Source organism: Ixodes scapularis, unplaced genomic scaffold (genome assembly GCF_016920785.2).
Source record: "Ixodes scapularis isolate PalLabHiFi unplaced genomic scaffold, ASM1692078v2 PGA_scaffold7__128_contigs__length_106722199, whole genome shotgun sequence".
NCBI lineage: Eukaryota > Metazoa > Arthropoda > Arachnida > Ixodida > Ixodidae > Ixodes > Ixodes scapularis.
In genome coordinates, this window is record NW_024609882.1 from 35,545,167 (window position 1) to 35,565,916 (window position 20,750).

The 20,750-nt window shown below is 44.8% G+C and overlaps 1 protein-coding gene across 1 annotated transcript; it reads right to left on the minus strand.

Moving 5' to 3' along the window:
• Positions 1–508: 508 nt before the first annotated feature.
• On the minus strand, positions 509–20,641 carry LOC8026185 (succinyl-CoA:3-ketoacid coenzyme A transferase 1, mitochondrial). The gene is made up of 15 exons (XM_029968640.4): positions 20,220–20,641; positions 19,617–19,716; positions 19,074–19,207; positions 17,246–17,338; positions 13,657–13,806; positions 12,873–12,979; positions 12,425–12,485; positions 11,233–11,340; positions 8,008–8,107; positions 7,814–7,908; positions 5,597–5,718; positions 4,434–4,509; positions 3,632–3,808; positions 2,797–2,898; positions 509–897 (listed from the first exon to the last, which is right to left on the minus strand). Exons 1-15 carry the CDS (start codon positions 20,289–20,291, stop codon positions 856–858), a joined length of 1,539 nt encoding a protein of 512 aa, XP_029824500.3. The 5' UTR covers positions 20,292–20,641; the 3' UTR covers positions 509–855.
• Between the last annotated feature and the right edge of the window lie 109 nt (positions 20,642–20,750).

Below are 20,750 nucleotides of genomic sequence, written 5' to 3' on the forward strand. Positions count from 1 at the left end.
CAATGTCCATCTAGTGCAGGGGTGGCCAGGCTGACCCGGACTAAGAGCCGCAAAGAAAACCACAAAACTTCCAAAAGCCACAAAAAAAAAGGGGGGGGGGGGGGGGGGGCAGCAAACGTTTGTCCAACTGTACATAAGGTAGCAGTAGCTCAAGACTACCAAATCGCAACCTGTCTTTAGATTCAGAACGTGTTCCATATCTCTTTTGGGGGAAGTGTTCGTGTGACCGGGAAGGAGGCGGGAAAGGGGGGGGGTAGGGGAGGGAGCCGCGAACCGCACTTTAACACACGAAGAGCCGCAGCTTGGCCACCCCTGATCTAGTGGAACACAAGCAGAACATGTCGCCACCAAAAACAGAAGTATAAAGTACCCCGAAGATGCAATAATACAAAATGTGTCTAAAGTTTTGAAACCATGTGCTGCTTCTAAAGCAAAGATATAAACTTAAAAGTTGGTAGTAACCTGCAAGATGTGACTTCAGTGTGCAGTAAAAACATAAAAAAACAGGTTGAGACAAAACAATCTTCATATCTAACGCCGAAAAAATTAACAGTTTGTATTGGCACCATATTCCTGAAAATCAAACCAAAGACCTGCAGGAACAAACAAAATAACATCTCCAAAAAGCAAGCATTCCAACATTTCCATTGTGAGGCTATGAAACCCTTAGCAATAAGCAATCTCCACTGAGGTCATCAACACAAGATAAAAATAACTCCAGCTTGAAACACACAACATGGATTTTCACCCAATGTTCTTTCACTTAGCGTAGCAGAGAAAAAAATAAATGCAACCCCTTGCGAACGAGCAGGTCCCCAGAGTTCTTGAAATTGCACATATTTCACTTGAGTTATCTCAGAGGTTCACCTGTTGCATTGGCTTGAGTTTGGGCGATACCTGTAAAAAAAAAGATTATATTAAAAACTTCTTCAGTCAATTTTTCACGGAATTGTCACTTTTCTTCTTTTTTTTCTTTACGTTATGTTACATTTACAGTTAACACATACTGCATGATGTTTTTAACATATACTGAAGGAAACAGTTTGCACAGTAACTTGTTTAAGGGGGGACATGGCCTCGGAAATCCAAATTTTCAGGAAAAATGTTTTTTTCAAAAATTACATGTTTATGTTTATTAACTTCCAAAGAATGGTTTCAGAAAATTTCATTTATAAACATGCAGGATTTATCTCACAATAAATTATTTTCGACATGTCGGCAGCCCTCTGCGTCAGCTGGGAGCAAGTTTTTTGTGTTTTTTATTTAGTACTGCTTCATACTCGTTTAACATAGCCAGAACGTCTCACCCTCATTGGAAACGCCATTTACTCTGGATTTAGCCCGTAGAAGCTTTCAAAGTTTAAAAGTATTAATGCCCAGGGGAACCCTTTACATCCAAACAGAAGAAATCCTGAAAATTTGGTATGAGCAATCTAATTGGTTGAGACCTGAAACAGGGTTTACAATTGGTCCTGCCCGGCGACGTGATATTGTGTCATCTTCAGTAACACCCTTTCACAGTATCTTCCACTTCAGATCATATTCCTGCCTTGCTGCTCTTCCTTAGTAAGATTTGCCTCTTAGTTATTGCCAGTTTATCTGTCAAGGAATACCTGCTACAAAAGTTAGCTTGCCTGCAAATGACACAAACTGGTAGCTATTGCTAGGAGAACAATGAAGTCTCAAAGAGGAAGGTACTAACGATGCCCCAGGTAAGTTTCGCCTAACTCGGGCTCATAGAAAAGAAAGAAACCTAAAGTTGAAACTTCAGATGCATTTTTCTCAGTTCCACTTTTCGGCAGGAAATGTGGTATGAGGAAATGTATCATTTGACATTTTGAAAGTTTAATAATTTCATTCAGTGGCATCCCGGACTGAAATTTCCTGAGGAACAAGTTAAGGTACTCATACTCTGAAAAAGCTAACTTCTTCATGACAAAAACTGAATATTCTAAAACACAAAAATTTGTTAAAATCTTTTGCACTTTTTGGGTGTTATTGTTTTTCTCTCGAATTGCATTTTCTACAATTAATTTTTTGCTTAACTTGCACTATGGGTATTCTACTTCACATTATAACAAATGTTTTGTGGATTGCAATTATTATATTTTTTAGATACATTTCCTACTGAAGTCACTTTTTTCTGGAGCTTTTTAAGCATTGTGTGTAGTGGAATTGGCCTACGAGACTGAAACCTTAGATGTCATCAATCCTAATTGGGATCAATGCACCCTGAAAGTTTGAATCTATTTAAGGGAGCGGTTCAAAAGTTGACCCTCCCAGGCCATGTCCCCCCTTAACATATGCTGTGTGACATAGTAAGTATAAATACATTGGTGTTTTTTTTACAGTTTTTTAGTTGCATGTCATGAGAACAAGAAATATTTGCAATTGCATGTTTTACCTTAGCTATAAAGAAAATAAAAAAATAAAAAATCTGCAATAGCATGCAGCAATTAATATAGCGTAGCACCCTGTGCCCACCTTCATTAAATCACCCTTTTCAGACTTCGGTGCAGGCATATTCTAGCTAAGAAACCTTGAAGGACGATAGAAATATAGAAAAAGGATCGTCCAGTGTGGAATGTCACAGCGTACATCAGAGAAGCCAAGCAGAAAAGTTTAGAAGTCTCCACGGGGTGGTACTATTTTGATAGAATGATCCAAAATATATACAGTGTAAATAATATTACGTTCAACAAACGATATAATTCGAAGCACATAAAATTAAATAAAGCTAATGCAAAAAAAAAAAATTAAATAAATTAGTCTAGATGTTTTTATTTTGAACCCTACCTCAAATGGACATGCTGTACTGTTGGTTATGTCCTCCAACTTGAGGCCTTCCGCAATTTCAGTCAATGTCAAGCCTTTCTCCTCGCACACCTCAAAAACACACTGCAAAAGAACAGAGAAATTGCACAGGCTTCCAAAAATACGTTATGTTCCAATCAAACCCAAGCCATTCCTGAAAACTAGAAGCTTCGAATTGCGATTGTCAACAATTCATGAAGCTGGAAAGGATAATACACAAATTACGACATGTAAAGTTCTCTGTCGTCATTCATGTGAAAGGAAAAACCACTCACACTAAGGTGAAAAGCGCATATAGCATGATCGAAGGTTTTACTTTCAATGGCTCGAGGCACATTAAATGCCAATGTTACCCAATTCTACCACAGGCTTTCAGGTTGATTAAGCACCAGATTTGCTTGTGCACAATCTCAATAATAAAGTGCAAAGTTCAATTGACACAATAAATGCTGTTTTCTTCCAAATACATGATTGAATGGAGCAGATTGCCAGCATTAGCGACAAATTCAATCTTTAGACTTCTTCACAGATGATGTCACCGTTTTCTAATTAGATTGCATTTTAATCACATCACGACTACAAACATTAATTCTTCTAACTGCTTTGTGTTGGGTGTTAACATTGCATAATGTCTGGAAACCAGTTTTCCATCTTTTTTTTGCTCCAATTTTTGTCATGTTGTGTTTCTCCTCTCATACTACAATCCTGTTCGGGCCAGGTAGTATCATGAAGTAAATAAATGAACTACTCTAAGAGCTTTCGTTTCTTTGTTCACAAGGGGTGGCTTCTTTATAACTTGGAAGATCGGCAAACGCACCTTCTCGGTGATGATGAGGTCAACACAGCGCTGACCCGTCAGCGGCAGCGTGCAGTCCTTCATGATCTTGGGCTTGCCAGCCTTGGAGCAGTGTTCCATAGTAACCACCACCCTGGTTCCGGCAGCCTTGCTGGACACAAGGTCCATGGCCCCACCCATTCCCTTGACCAGCTTGCCCTGAAACGCAATGTTCGTTCAACGCTGAGGAAATTCCAAGAACATTTCGAGACCTTCAACACTTCAGACCATACTCACAAATGACAACTTTTGTGACTTGCTTTGAAAAGCGGGCACGCCCAAGCTGACCCTATGCTTTTAGCATACTGTTAGCCTCTACGTGTGCATTTTGCAACAGTATGTGAGGCAGGAGCTTTACTGTGCTTGGGGTGAAGGTGATCCCTTTACCCCAAGTACAGAACCCCCGAGTGTTTTTTCAACCTGAGCCAAACTCAAGAGATTGGTTGTCCTTGCCATTTCTGCATATTTTAGAGGGCAAGCAGCGTGCAAACAGCTAAGAGAAGGAGACCCCCAAGAATGGATTGAAATAGCTTCGAAAAGGCAACTGTCAACCGGCATCAGGTTTTCAATATATGAGCTCATAAAGAAATACTCATTCCTGTGATTCTGCTAATACCAATGTACAGCTATCCAACTCTGATAAATTGGTTTACTTGGGCTGAAGCTTTCATAACCTGTGCCCTAAATGGTAGCACACAAGATTTTCAAAAGAAGTAAAGGAATTTAGCATCTTTCCTTGAGGCATGGGTACAAACACTAATAGATGCCAAGGTAGCAAACTCACAGGAATCATCCAGTTGGCCAGGTCTCCATATTGCGACACCTCCATTGCACCCAGCATTGTGAGGTCAACGTGCCCCCTAAAATAGATTGCAAAGTAAAAAAAGCAAAATCTTTCACTCCTGACAGGCATGGAGAGAAATGTTACCACAGTCAATAGCTAGCTTTAACAAAGGCAATTGGTAACACTGCATAACTATGTTCCCTAGAAGTGCCAATACTGTGGCACCAGTGAAACCAGAGTCAAAAAGTAATCATAAAAAAGTAAGCTAAGACCCGCATATTCCCGATCGTCAACTTGTGTTCATTGGTCCTTTGAATGAAAAAATTGAGTTTTGAAGTGTAAAATTGTATTTCCAAATTTGGACTACTGTCATACACCTTTTGTTATATGCTGTCATAAAGCCACCGCAACTTTTTTTTTTTTCGTCCAATAAGTTTGCAAGCAGTGTTAAATTAGCAATGAACTTGTTTAGATTGTAACTTCTATGTGAATTGGTGCAGCTTGTGCAATGTGTTTTTGTTCTTTGCTGATTCATTCTATGTATATGAACATCAGGTGGCTATATTTTATGCAACTGTATCCACCCTCTCCACATTAATAATGCCTCTGGCACTGTGGGGCAACCTGGAATAAAAATAAATAATAAACTGCTGGTCTACACATACCTTACAAGGTGGGTTCTGTTTGCTGCCAACTGTTCACAGAGGTCTGAAGTAGGAGGCAGGTCTATTTACTAATCAATACATGATCTCTAATTCTTGAGGCAAAATGAAACTATTTTCAGCATCAATGTGGAGCTGACTCTATATAAAGTTGTCAGTATAAATACAAAAATAATGCAATGTCTTCACCCAAGAAACAGATCCTCAGGTAGCAAATAAAAAAAAAAATGTACAGCAAAAAAAAATCTTTCACAAATTATACCAGGTTTTCATGACACAAGTTGCTGAAATTCAAACCTCTACCTTGCATTCTTGCTGCCAAAAGAGTGTGGCCTTTGAGGGATTCAATACACAATTTGTTGCATCCACCAGAAAAACAAAGCTAAATGCGGCAGTTTTACGAAGTTATTGTCAAAACTAACAACACCCTTTACTTTGAACCAAACTGTTTTTTTTTTTTTTTTTCTCCAAATGAAAGTGTTTGTTGTCATTTATGCTCACCCCCTGATCATTGCGAAGGACTCGTCGCTTCCAAAGTAGGATGCTCCTGGCAAAGCGGTGACAGTCTCTTTGCCGGCGTTGATGAGGTCGGGGTCAACTTCCTCCTCCGTCGGGTATGGTCCCTGCGTTCATGGCCACACCCTGCTATTACTCTGGGTTTAGTAAGCGGGCTCTGGAGAGCCAATAATTTCCACAGAAAACCCAAGCATACATGTTCCCTCGGTTACTATAACACTTTCCCACTGCTACCAGAAGACTCAAAAACTAAAAACACTAAATGCATTCACTTAAAGGGACACTGACAGGGTATTTATGCTCGCCGAGGTTTTTAGTTGTACGTGACATATGAGAGCTCAACTACCCAGAACAGAATTTGCGGCTCAAAATCGGGTTTTTTTCCGCCCGAGAACCGCCGATCAAGAACTGGCCGGTTCGAGTCTCGCTCACTCTCTTTTCCGCGGTCACGGGCCGTTTTCTAAGGTATCGATGCGACCACCAAATTTAATCAAAGTCGTGGGTCACTGAAAGCACACACTCAATATTAAAAATAGAAAAAAATATGAAACCCATTTTTTGTGGTTTCTAAAAAGCTGCAAATACGTTGATTGAAAAAAAAGTTCCACAGACAACCGGAAGCATTCTGTGCGTGCGTCGTTTCACGTATCGTGGGACTCGCAGGGACGGCGATGGCAGTGGACAACGGGCGTGGGACCTCTATTTCAGAACTGTCGTTCGCGGTACCGGCGAATTTTGTCTGCCTTTAAAAGAGAAATTCGGGACTGGTCAAAAGAATTGGTATTTATCCCGTACGACACGCCCCACCACCAAGCCGCTTTGCACGAAGGCGTCGCCGAGCCGTCGCTCCCTTCTTGTGGCTGAAGACATCGCTCGCGCAAACGTCAAGCGCGCCGTGTCTACTTCGAGTTGAATATGCACGCGTACGATTTCTTTACTAGGTGAGAATGTCGCCAATGCGTGGTGCATCCCGACTTCGACCCGGGAGTGCTTTTGCTAGAAGAAAATCGGCAGCAAACTTTCCAACTTAGTTTATCGGCTGAATTATTACTAAGAAAAGAGATACCCTATATTCGATATGCCCCAGTAGCTCAGTGGGAAAGACGTCCCCTTCACACGCGGTAGGACCGAGTTCAATACCCCGTAAAACCTTTTTTTTTTTTTTTTTCAAATATTTTTTGATGTCTACATTTGTTTTTTTACAATTATTACTTAAGAAACAAAAAAAATATAAGAAACAAATGTTGTGGACGACACGTCGCTGAATTAAATGGTATGGGATTTCCTTTTTGACACCTGCGAACTCAATGTAATCACTTTCCACAAAATGCAAGGAGCATATAAATCAGGTAGCGTCCGCTTTCCGAGGTGCCCGTAAATGGTCTACAGGAATCGCAGCCAGCCATTGGTCCCGATCCCGTTGATCTTTCGGAAACTCTGTCGCACAATGCCATTTCTGTTTCGGACGCGGGACATGTGAGCCAGCTCTTCACGCAACATCTTGGGTGTATTCTTTTCGGAGCCGATCAAAATTCACCATGGGCACTCACTACTCATCTCCAACTCCTCAATGTACAAAACAACTCATCTTGGAGTACAGAACAACGAGCGGAACATACATAACTGCAAAAGAATCCCACGGCGAACAGTTCCCAAATGCCGCATGTCGTCTGCTACCGAAAAGGAGAAGAAAAAAAAAAAAAAAACACGGTCGGGTGTAGCCACGTGACTTCCGCCACTCACTCTCTTCTCTCCACTTCTCCGACCTCCGTCGGGTTTCGGTTTCGGTTTCGAGCAGTTGCGTCTTTTGGCTTTATTAAAAAAATACTCTACTCTGTTGCAAAATATTAATTGGGTAGTCCTCCGACACCATAATGAAGCGCCTGGCAAAAAATTTTTAAAAAATTTTGGGGGGTGTCAGTGTTCCTTTAAACAAAAAATATTAATAAAAACACGGAGTATAATAGTGGATGGGTACTGGGCTACATGTGCAACATGGGTTAGGTATCGGAACAATATTTACTGATAATAACACTCGTTCCAAGCTAAACAAATAAGCCGCTTGTCTGTGGATTGGTGCGATCATCGGTGTAGCAACAGACTGAGCAAAACCGCCGAGTCGAAGTCTTTACCTTTAGCCACACAAAATGAAGCACCTCACACCAACGAGCTTCAGGAATATAAAGGCGACCGAAAACTCACCACCCCAAGGATCCCATTCTCGCTGTGAAGCACGACGCTGATTCCCTTGGGGATGTAGTTGCTGGCCAGCACTGGGATGCCAATGCCCAGGTTCACTTTGAACTTCCGTCAAGGACACGACGACTCTCTGAGGCAGCACGCGAGCGAGAAAAAGGGGTCCCACCTTTAAAAGGTGAGCGCCTCCTAAAGGATACCGTACATGCCGTCTTCGAATTCCAGGGCCGCCCTTCTGATGATGCGGCTCCGGGTGTCGTCCTTGGCAGCGCCCTCCGCCTTCGACCGCGTTTTCCTTTTCTAAAAGGAAACAGAAGATGCACGCAAAGATATTCAACCTCTTGAAAACCCCGAGTTCGCCAGCTCTCCTGCATGTTCTCTGTTATTTCTACCAGTGAGACATTCCTTTTTATTAACCAGGGTTTTACCTGGAGCTTCTGAGGACACTTCTTTTCAGCTACCGTAAGTACCCGATTCTAACGTGCACATTTTTTCAAGAAAAATACAGCTAGAAATGGCATGCGCGTTACAATCGGATACTAAACCGAAACAAAAACCGAAATCACGCTACCGGCAAGTCTCACTGTCATCGCTATTACAAGAAGCAGCGTAGCCTCTGCGCAACAGCGCAACACACGTGGTCTCGTGATCGCAATCACGTCTTGAATTTCGCAACCTGAGGAGCTGCTCTAGCGATTTGCCTTGTCAGTTGTCAACGTCGCCGAGACAGACAACTCGTACTCGCGGAGCTGAAATGGCCGCCGCACCAGCTAAGGCGCGGCGTTTTCATTACGAGGCCGGCCTTAAGAAGAAAGTTTGTTTATTTGCAGAGACGAACGGCAACAGAGCCGCTTCGCGCACTTTCGGTGTGCCGAAAACTTGTGTTCGCGACTGGCGAAAGCAGAGAGAAAAGATCTTCGCAAGCAAGTCGACCCGGAAAGGGTTCAACGGGCCACGGACAGGGCGGTTCTTTGTCGTCGAAGATGCCCTGGCCGACTACGTGAAGAAGCTGAGAGCCGACCAGATGCCGGTGACAACTGAGATATTGAAAGTCAAAGCTCTCGAGCTAGCTCGCCACCGAGGCATACCCAGAAGCACCTTCAAGGCCAGCAGAAACTGGATAACAAAGTTCATGAAAAGGAAAGGGTTTTCTCTTCAGAGGCGGACTGGAATCTGCCAGAAGCTGCCTGAAGCTTACGAAGAGAAGCTTGTACCCTTCCAGCGGTTCGTAATATCAGTGCGCCAGAAGCATGGGTATCTGCTGGGACAAATCGGAAATGCAGACCAGACACCGATGTACTTCGACATGCCCGCCAACACGACAGTGGAGGTGAAGGGAGCTAAACAAGTTTGCGTGCTGTCCTCTGGACACGAGAAGACGCGGGTGACGGCAATGCTCTGTTGCACTGCGGACGGTCACAAGTTGCCTCAATATTTGATCTTTAAAGGGCAACTCCGCTTCATTTTTGGTTTTGAAAAAACAATGCAGTCCTCTTCAGTATCACCTAGGAAGACCAAACGTGAAATCTTACGACGCAGTTCTGTCTAAATGTTTCTTCAACGGTCCGGCAAACTTTGCAACTCGCCAAGTTGCCGAAACCAGCTGACTTGAGCGGGCGAATTCAGGTGCAACCAACAGCGCAGTCAAGGCTACGGCATGGGCGGGGCCAACATTGAGCTAAACGCCATCTACATGGCCCCCTTTTGCTTGTTTTCACTTCTCCGGGCGAGCGTAGCGCATGACGTCAGCAACGTTGCCTCTCGGCGCTCAGCAATGTCCACGTGATTGGCGTAACGCGCCTGCGCAGCGCGTTTCTTGGGAGCCGTTTGGCCGCCCGCCGTGGCCCCGCCGTTACCGTCGTCTTCTGCGTCACAACCGCCGTCATCGTCTCACCGATTGTGATTATTGTCTCTCGGAGTTTCGTCCACACTACGGACACCACGTGCGCGCACTTATGCCGCAGTCGTGCAGACGTCGTCGAATGCCGTAGACACCAAAACGTGGCGAAGAGTGCGGTGCAGACGACACTCGCGCCTGCCACACGCCCGCCCCAATCCCGCCCGTCGTTGGGCCGAGGATCACGTGACATCTCGTACCACGTGATGGCCATGTACTTGGTGACCCGAGGCCAATGTTGCCGGGCGGAGCCGAAGTTTCGGTTTCGATTTCTGCTCGTGTTTAAAATCAGATTTAAAAATATATACCCCATTTTTCACGAAGCAAACGACGTAGTGTGTTTTACTAGGGCTTTTTAATTCGAAATCAATCATTATCCCGAAATCTTCGGAATTGAGCGGAGTTGCCCTTTAAGCGGAAGACGCTTCCGAAAGACGTGACATTTCCTCGAAACGTCATTGTGCGAGCCAACGAAAAAGGGTGGATGGACACCAATCTGGTCATCGATTGGATAAACTGTGTGTGGCGGAAAAGGCCCGGCGCCGACCTGGGAGTGCGTGCGATGCTTGTGCTCGACGCATTCAAGTGCCACCTCGACCAGCGCGTGAAGGATAAACTTGCCGCGTGCAACACGGACCTTGTCGTCATCCCAGGCGGCATGACCTCCCAGCTTCAGCCACTGGATGTGTGCCTCAACAAACCCGTGAAGGGCCGGGTGCGGGCACTCTACAATGAGTGACTGATTAACGGCCCTCACACGTTCATGCCCGCCAAAAGACTGAAGCGCGCGTCTCTAGAAGAGATGGCTGGATGGCTTTTTGAGGCATGGAGCACAATCCCATCTGCTATGGTGGAGTGCGCGTTCAAGAAGTGCGGAATTTCGAACGTGATGGACGGCAACGAGGACGAGTGTGAGTGATGGTGCTTACGAGCACAGTGCTTACTGATAAATAAACTTCGCTTGTTCTTTTTGCACAAACACTGATTTTTGTTGCTCATGAAAACCGGGTGCGCGTTAGAATTGTGGGCATGTTAGAATCCTCATTTTTGGGTATGAAAATGGGGTGCACGTTAGAATCGGGGGCGCGTTAGAATCGGGTAATTACGGTAGTTACAACCGGAGTCGTAACTTGCAGTCCCAAATGACTGAATTCCAAAAAATGTATTGCGGTATTTTGCAAAGAAGTAAAGAATATTTCTAATGTGGAAGTTCTTGTAAAGAATGAAGGTGACAAAACAAAAGAAACCGGAGCCTCAGGCAAATGACAAAATGATACAGACAAAAAAACTTGATAATAGTAGATGACGTGGGTATAATGCACATGCTTTGAGCAAAGATTACTTCTCTCACCACAATTGATTTCAGCTTATAAGGGGTTTATGGAAGCCATACAACCTCAAAGCCTGTGAATGAGGGTTTCATTTACCGTGCGACTAACACAGTTGATCGGCATAACCATATAAAATCAACTGAGTTCCAGGACTAGGATTCTAATCAGCAACAAAATGTGAACCAGGAATCACGCACCTCAATCCTCTTCTCGAAGCTCTTTCCCTTGAAGATGCCATCGACGTAGATGCTAGGAATGTGAATCTGGTCTGCTGGAATGTCTCCGACTTCACACACCTCTTCCACCTTAGCCATGCAAGGGAACAAAAGCAAGGCATTAAAGTAAAAGAGCCACATAGGGGGGGGGAGCAAATCCTGTTTGTTCTCTTAGCTCGGTAGGCCACATGGCACTGTCTACAATATTTCACAAAAGTGAGCTAGGACTGCTGAAGAAAGTTTTCAACAAACTTTCTTCTGCAGTCTCCTGGTATGCCCTTGGCACACCAGTTCTAGCGTATCATAGGTTTCAACATCCGAGATGCTGCATCTGTAATAATTCTGAACGTTGACAAGGAAACTCCTGCGAAATAAACCTAGAAATTTCTTATATAATCACCTACAATTACATCACACTTCACTCCTCTTTCTAGATCTATTGTAAATCAATTACTAGGTTATGTGACGTCTCATAGTGGTTTTCTTACTTACACAAGGCTGTCACAAAACCCAAGAAAAACACTCACAAATCCTATCAGAACAACCAAAAGGAACTCTTGAATAAAGATCAAACAATGTTGCACAACTAGACCTCAGAGCACGAATGTTACCGTATTCACTCGAGTAATAGCCGCACTGTTTATGAAAAAAAACCTCAGGGCTCGCTTTCCTGCGGAGCACGCGAATTGCCAATCACCGCGATCGACAGCATGACTCTAGCTGTTTACAAGACAGAGATAACGTCTTCGAGCGAAGATACCATCTGTGAAGATTGCATTTGTATGGAGAATCGTGTTCTCGATCTAGTTATTCGCTATGTACTCATTTATGCGCAACACGATGATTGGGTGTATACGTTTTGCGGGAAAGCAGATGCAAGGGCCTTGTTCATAAATAGTGCGGCTATTACTTGAGTAAATACGGTACTCTTGACTGTACTGCCAGTTAGAGTGAGATGTAAAATCTCTCATGGCTCCTCTCTTTTTTAGGTACCCAAATTACAAGAGACTTAATCTAAAGCACCAACAGTCATCACCTGGCAACCGTGTAAAGTGCTAAAAAATGGTGTGCTATAAAAGTTACTGTACTAGCCCAAACCCTGGAAATTTGAATACCGCTAACAATCGTTAATGCACTAACACGGTTCAATGCAAAGGAAAAAAAAATGACTAACCTCTGCAATTGTATACTTTGCCGCCTTGCACATGACTGGGTTAAAATTCGAAGCTGTCTTCCTGCAAAGACAACACTGTAAATTACCTTCTGCAAAAACCAAAGGTTAATTTCTTACAATACACTCAGCATCTGAACTTTCATCCTTACTTCAGTGTTTCAGTATTTCGTGTTTGCAGTCCAATAATGATACCCAATAAATGATACAATGTACATGGAAAAGCACTGGCAAAGTATCGAGCATATAGTTATCAGAACTACCTACTTAAACTCCCCAATACAGCAGAAAGTGACCAACAGCTACACCACAAGTGGTGCTATGGAGTTGCAAACATACCAAAAGCAGGATCAACAAAAAATAAAAAAAATAGAGTGTTGGCATTTGTGAAAGTATGAGAGCCAGAAGCCGTTATCTGCGTCGCAATTTGAAATATGAAAAAGTGCCTTACCTAAACACAAGGTTGCCGGCCTTGTCGGCTTTCCAGGCCTTGACCAATGCAAAGTCTCCGGTGATGGCATGCTCCAGAATGTAGTTCTTGCCATTGAACACTTGGTGCTGCGAACATATTTGTAGAGGCGCAGAAATGCAGTACATCAACTGACATTTACACGAATTGCTTCCACAAAAAAATCGCAGGAGTACCAGCAGGAAATTTTTCTCATTAAGTCATATTTTCCCCCCTCCCACTATGGCGCTCTCACTCCGTCCCACCAGGTATAAGCTCTCCGTCGCAGTAAGCATCGGTTGAGTGTCTATCTGTCGGTTACCAACTGAAACTAGCGTTTGCCTAGAATTTCGTATTCAGCTAGATTACAATTTGGCCTCAACTAAAATGTCAACAGAGTTGCGAGTTTCAGAAATTTTCCGTCATCAATCAGCATTCTGTGGTCACCGACGGCTTAATGAATGCGGGGTTTGGCTTGTTATGTCGACCTTCTTGCTACACAATTCGTCCATTGGCATTTTTTGCATTCATTGACGCAATATCATTGGCCGTGGAGCAATAACGAGATGTTAGATAATCGCCACTCCCCGCATTGCTTACGTCGGCGGTGGCTATGGCATGCAAAGCATTAGAGTAAGGAGCTATTTCCCTTTTCATTATGCGATTACAGAGCTAAGAATGACTACTTTTAAAGTTCCATAAAAAAAAAAAAAAGCTAGAAACAATGTTTTCTTACAAAACTAGTACAGTATCTACCTTAGTGCTGTTCAGAGCATCTCTTACTCACTGGTCTGGGCTCACTAGTGATTGCAACATTGCCGTTACTGTCGTAGCAGATTGGAGCGCCGCCCTTGTGGATGAGGGTGCCGTAGGCTGTCGGTGTGAAGAATGCTGGAATGCCTGCGCCACCTGCCCTCAGTCTTTCTGCCAAGGTGCCCTGGCATCGGAGGAACAACGCTCATTTTACCACCGACAAAAAGTATTACCTTCAGTGACGGCACTTTTGGAACCCTGCGCATTTAACTATAATTGCAGTTCTCCTCTCCTGCGTCGTATAGACATCCACTCTAAGAAAGGAGCCCACCCAGCCAAAAAGTCTGGCATTTCTTTTTGCTTCATCTAGAATCATAAAAATTTTCACATCTGGGTAGCTCGGCTGAACTTTACGTGAAATTTTGGCTCGCTAGACAAGAGGAATTAGGCGTGAAATGCTCATCTGAAAAAGAACAAACGAAAAGGCACAAATAATACATGTAGTGCTGAAGGCTGTGTATGCACTAAAAGCAGTGACCTGCGTCGACTGACTGAGCGTGACATTCGCCCGCTCGGTAACAAGCATGCATTGCACTTCAATTCAAGCGTCGCCTGTGCCTGATCATGTGTCGATCTTTTACAAATTGACACAATGAAGTCCTTGTACAGCCTGTACAAAAGCAGAGGTAAGCCAATTTTTTCGTGAAAAAAACTGCCATCATCAGAATGAACTGCAAGCAATACCACATTAACTTTGCACGTCGCCCAACCAGCATTGTATGTGGCATGTTCTCGGCGCTAAATTGGCTCCAATGGCTGGCAGTGTCCACCATGGTTATTTTAGGATGAAATGCAGTAGTGTAAGAGATTTTCAAAAAGTGAAAGCCATTTACAACTCCCTGTAACGCCGAATTGGAGTGCAGCTCTAGAGGAGGAGGAGGGAAGGGTACTGAGGGGAGGGTAGACCCCTCCTCCTCCTCCTCCTTCTCCCCCTCCTCCCCTCATTCTTTAATATGCTCCGAGGGGGGTCACCTGACCTCGGGGGGGGGGGGGGGGGGGGGGTCACGTGACCTTGGTTACGCCGACGGCGACGCCGCTCAAGCCGGAAACGGGCGCCTAAGAGCTGCGCTCTAATATGTTCATAAAGCAGCTAAGGCTATTTCAAAAGGGTACTCTGGCTATTTGTTGAGCTACGCCAACTACCTATATTTTCGGAATCGCCGGCCTTTACCCCTTCCGGTATGCTATTTATAGTCATGAAATTCATAATAGTGATTGTGAAATCGGCAAGTGAAAGTGACGCCAAAAGTGACATTCAAATACAGTGCAGTCCACTTATAACGATATTGAGAAAACCGCAAAATCCAATCGTTATAGCCGATTATCGTTATATCTGGATCAAATCAAATCTAAAAAAATAGCGATCAAATCTAAAAAATTTGATCGCTATAAGCGATATATCGTTATATCTGGTATCGTTATAAGTGGATTACACTGTATACCCACACTTTTCAGTGCCGTGATGTCGGTGGGAGGCAGGCTCATAGGTCGAGCGAGTCAAAGTCAAATTTGGGGGTTTTACGTGCCAAACCTACGACGGGCATCTGGCACGCACCAGCGGAGGACTGGGGATTAATTTCGACCACCTGGGGATCTTTTGACGTGCAGCCGAAAGCTCGGTTAGACGGCACCTTCTCCGCAATAAGCCTCCGTCATATTCGTAGGTCGAGTGGAGAGTTTAAGAGATAGAATGTGCCGAGCATTTGTTTCATGCTGCTGCGTGGGTGCTGGAGCGAGCTACCAAAGCATTTGTTTAACACCATGAAACTGCTTGTAATCAGTTGTGAACGAAGTCTACAGTCCAAAAAATGAACCCCTGCCTTCCGCTGACGTCACTTTTTCATTGTTGCCAGTAAAGACTCACTTTGAAAAACACGGTGAGGACAAAAATTCTAGATTCAATAACTTCACGAAAAAAATAATTATTTTGGGCCCAATATATGTGTTACTTGTAGATACGCCAGCTGAACGGAGGAAGAAAAAAATGAAAGCCGCTTACAACTCCCTGTAACGCCGAATTAGAGCGCAGCTCTTGAGGAGGAGGAGGGAAGGGCACGGGGGGGGGGGGGGTAAACTAACCAGGGGGGGGGGGGTCACGTGACCTTGGGGGTCACGTGACCCCCAATGCCGATGATGTCATCACTGGCGTCACTGATGACGTCACCCGTGACGATGACGATGCGGGTACCGATGACGTCATTAGTGACGTCACTGATGGCTTCACCAGTGATGATGACGATGACGATGCGAATGTCGGTGACGTCATCAGTGACGTCGCTGATGACGTCATCAGTGATGATGACGATGACGATGCGGATGCCGGTGACGACATCAGTGACGTCACTGATGACGTCATCAGTGATGATGACGATGACGATGCGGATGCCGGTGACGTCGTCAGTGATGATGACGATGACGATGTGGATGCCGGTGACGGCATCAGTGATGATGACGATGACAATGTGGATGCCGGTGACGTCATCAGTGATGATGACGATGTGGATGCCGGTGACATCAGTGATGATGACGATGACGATGGGGATGCCGGTGACGTCATCAGTGATGATGACGATGACGATGCGGATGCCGGTGACGTCATCAGTGATGATGACGATGACGATGTGGATGCCGGTGACGTCATCAGTGATGATGACGATGACGATGTGGATGCCGGTGACGTCATCAGTGATGATGACGATGACGATGGGGATGCCGGTGACGTCATCAGTGATGATGACGATGACGATGTGGATGCCGGTGACGTCATCAGTAATGATGACGATGACGATGCGGATTCCGGTGACGTCATCAGTGATGATGACGATGACGATGTGGATGCCGGTGACGTCATCAGTGATGATGACGATGACGATGTGGATGCTGGTGACGTCATCAGTGATGATGACGATGACGATGTGGATGCCGGTGACGTCATCAGTGACGATGACGTCATCGGGGGGTCACGCGACATCGGCGGGGGTCACGTGACCTCGGGGGGTCACGTGACCTCGGGGGGTCACGTGACCTCGGGGGAGTCACGTGACCTCGGGGGGGTCACGTGACCCCCCACGAGGTCACGTGACCCCGGTGGGGGGGCTCGCGCGGTGCATTATGGGACATTTCCCATGATGCACCGCGCGGTTACGCCGACGGCGACGGCGACGCCGCTCAAGCCGGAAACGGGCCCCTAAGAGCTGCGCTCTAAAATGCAAAACAAAGAGTCGCAAGGAACATACACACGAACACCAGCGGAGTGCGTGTGTATGTTCCTTGCGACTCTTTGTTTTGCGTTTTTCTTCCTCCGTTGAGCTGGCGTATCTACAAGTATGAATAACCAACCTGCTCAGCTTCAGGCAATCACAAAATATGTGTTACTATTTTAAAAATGCTCGTTGGTGTGTTTAGCAATTTTTCATGCAAACTGAGGACTATGAAGAAAACGCTGCAGTACCCCTTTAAGAGGTGTTAAAACTACCACCCACTGTAATGCAATGCTTTCCTCCATTGACCAACGGTGAAAACCACCAAGTTTCTCAAGAAAAATTGCCTAAATGCCACTGTACCTGAGGGACAAATTCAAGCTCAAGCTCTCCAGAGAGGAACTGCCGCTCAAACTCTGCATTTTCCCCGACGTAGGAGGAAATCATGCGCTTCACCTGTAATTGGTAAGATGCCACAAATGACTAAAGGTGTTTTTATTTAAGGTGCAACATGAAATAATGTCGAATCTGCAAAGAACTAACTCAATTGTCATATAAAATGTGCTTCCCTGGCTACTAAGAATAGTGTGGTATAAAGTTAGGGTTGTCTTACAGGAGGTAAGCCCTAGAAAGATCGTTGTTGCTGTGTGAGACATGCAATCACAAAAATAAAACTGGTATGCTGTTGCCATGGTGAGAAGCATACAATTATCTTTATATGGTTGACTTCAGACAGACTGGCTAAAACATGAAAATTTTCATACTTAGAAAAGTTTTAAGCAATGAAAACAAACTGCTACAAACTACAAACAGATGCAATATAAAATACAATTGCATTCAAAATACAGTAGGCATCAAGAATTTTTGTAAGAGCTGTTTTAACACAGCTACCTATAGATGGTGCCACCATTTTTCCCTGCACACATGTACGATGAAACAGATAAAACACTATCAGTTACCCTACAGATTTCAACATTCAAGCTCCAGAAGTAGTCTATATACTCTTGGTGCAGCTAGTAGTAAAATGTACCTAAATGAAAACAGACATTCATACAGTGAAGCCCAGTCATATCAGCCTCCCTTATAACACACTACTGTTAGAACAAACACCTGTGTACAAAGTGTAAAATTTTGTCAAAAGCTTTCTACTGTAAAATTTCGTATGAACGCACATCCCTCAGAGATTGCCCATCTTGTTTTCTGGGCTGAATATCCATAAAGTAAAAATTCTGAAAGATCGCCCCTTCCTTGAATCCCACCAGATATTGAACAAGCGATGCACAACGGGAATTTCATTAATCGTGCTATCTGCGGTACCGAGACGTGTGGCGGGAGAGTATGCAGTGGTTCTCTCGCATTTATCACACTGTGGCACGCGAATCTGCTGCGTCAGCAATCTGCGCGCATGACATCAGTTCCTGTGAAACACGAGTTTGTAGCGGTTTCCCGCGTGTTTATCACACCATTTAGCGCGAACCTGCTGTGTTCATGTTCTGCGGTATCCGTTCCAGTGATGGGCGAACTCTTAGCGGGTTACCGTGCTTTTGTCCGTGATCTGCGCACGCTATGTTGGTTCCCGCAACGCCAGTGTTTCTAGTGGCTTCTTGCATCTTTGTCGCACTGTGGAATACAAATTTGCCACGTCCGCGATCTGTTGTATCCGTTCCCGTTTCACATAGTTTGTATACTCTGTTTCACCTTCCGTGTGACCGCAGCGGACGCTATGAGCCATCTTAACCAATCCAGCTCTGTGAACGTAGTGCGTGATATGTCCTCCGCACGACACTGCGCCCCTTGTTCCAGGTCGCAAAACATTCAAACGGCCCCGCATTTGCTCCTGTGATTCTTAGCATCCACTGCACTCGGTTGCAAGGTGAAACAGAGTATAGTAGGAAACAAAGCCCCCTCCCCCTCGTGTTTATCACCAATTTTGATAACATTTTGCTGTTGCATCCCCAAAGATTGCCCACTCCAAATTTTTCATCATTTATCCCTTCATTTTGGGTGGACGTTTTTACGGGATTTTACGGTATATTCAAAAGTTCACTGCTAAGCTACTGATGTAACTAACAGATATTGCGAACTGGAGTATTTGTTTATAAGGGCACTTGACTATACACGTAAGGTTCTTTAAAGCCACAAGTTACTTGTAGTCAAACAAATCTCAAATGAGAGCCAAGAAGTTACAAACCTGCCTTGTCTTGAGAAGGATGCCAAGCCCAAAGCCATCTACTCCAGCGTTGTTACTCACAACAACCAGGTCTTTGATGTTGGACTTGGACAGCGCAGCTATCAAGTTTTCGGGAATGCCACACAGACCGAAACCTGTACGGCGTGCACAGCAACAATAAGCACTCTTTCCACCTTTACACTAAACAATCCCCCAAGCATTTATTTTTGATTCCACATGTTGAATAACCTTTTTTTTTTTTAATTTAAATTGCGGGAGTTAGAGGTAGATTGGTGGGCTGGAAAGTAGCCTCTGGTTCAACAAATCGAATCAATCCCCCCTGTTGCAGATAAGAATCTATGCAAAGTTAAGCTACAAGCACTCCACCACAAACATCTCTTAACCAGTATCTACATGAATGTGTGCCATCCATGGATGGCATACTTTAATATACAGAAACGTTTAAATGAAGATCACTGAGCAGTCCTCTCCCCAAGACGCAACTACTCAGAACCCATACCCCACACGCCCAGACGTGATCTATATGTAAGGATGAGTCCAAACCTCCAACAAGAAGTTTGGATCCCGTTTTGATATCCTTGACAGCCTCCTCTGCCGAGCCGTAGAAGCGGGCTTTTCTAGCTGCACTTGTGGAAAGGCACCTCTGCACAAAAGTAGAAAGGAGAGGAGAAAAAGAAAAAAAAAAAACATAGAGATGAAAGGTGCTTGAATTTTAGGGAAAAAACATGGCAAGCTCGCAACCGCACATAACTTGCGCTTATAAGGTTGCGGCAGTACAGTTTATACAACGCATGTTGAGATGATACATTTTTTTTATCTCACTAGAAATGTTAGCATGAAACAAATTTGAAAATCAGATAGAGCAACTCACGCCGACACGAATGCCGATCTTCGCTATTAAGCGTGAACATTAATACGGACTACGGCACATACTATGCAAACTTTGAAAACTGTTAAAACTTTTGCGCTGTAGGTTTTCTTTTAAACTGTTGCTTACGAAATGCGTGACCAAAGTCCGTATTAGGTGAGCGGCGAGCTTTCCCAAATGCTTCACATAGCTCAAGGGACCGGAGTTACGCAAGATGTTGACTTAAAACTAAAAGTGCACAAGTTGAAAAAGTATTTTGTTCCAAACTACGTCCTCACCTGGGCATTGTGCGCTGTTCGACCATGCAAAATGAGGGTATCGACGTTCCGTAAAATAATTCGTAAAGCCATCTCTGCAACCGAAAACCGGGCGACCGATGGCCTGATCACGGACGAGAATTATCGGCACTAATCGGCACCCTACCGACCCTACGCTGCAGGCTGCGACTCTGCGACTCTGCCGACTCTGCTCTTGCGGAGAGTTATTTCCGCCAGCAGATGGCGCCACATTCAGACAATAAAATGTAAATAATAGCGAGTTCGTTTCGCGGCACTCGTGCCCACGCGTGCCCACTCGCAGCGTGGAACGGGTTCGTTTCGGCCGGCACTCCACGAGTGGTTGCACTCTCCGAGTTCGTTTCAGCGCTGACACCCCACGCGTGCATGCACTCGCTGCACCGAGAAAATCGGGAGTGCGCCAAAATGCAATCCCGTCATGCCTCGCTCCGGCGGGGCCGGCGAGGAGCGGGAGCAGACGACGAGGGTTCGTCTGCTACGATGTGTCGCGGAACCGAACGGAAAAAAAAAAAA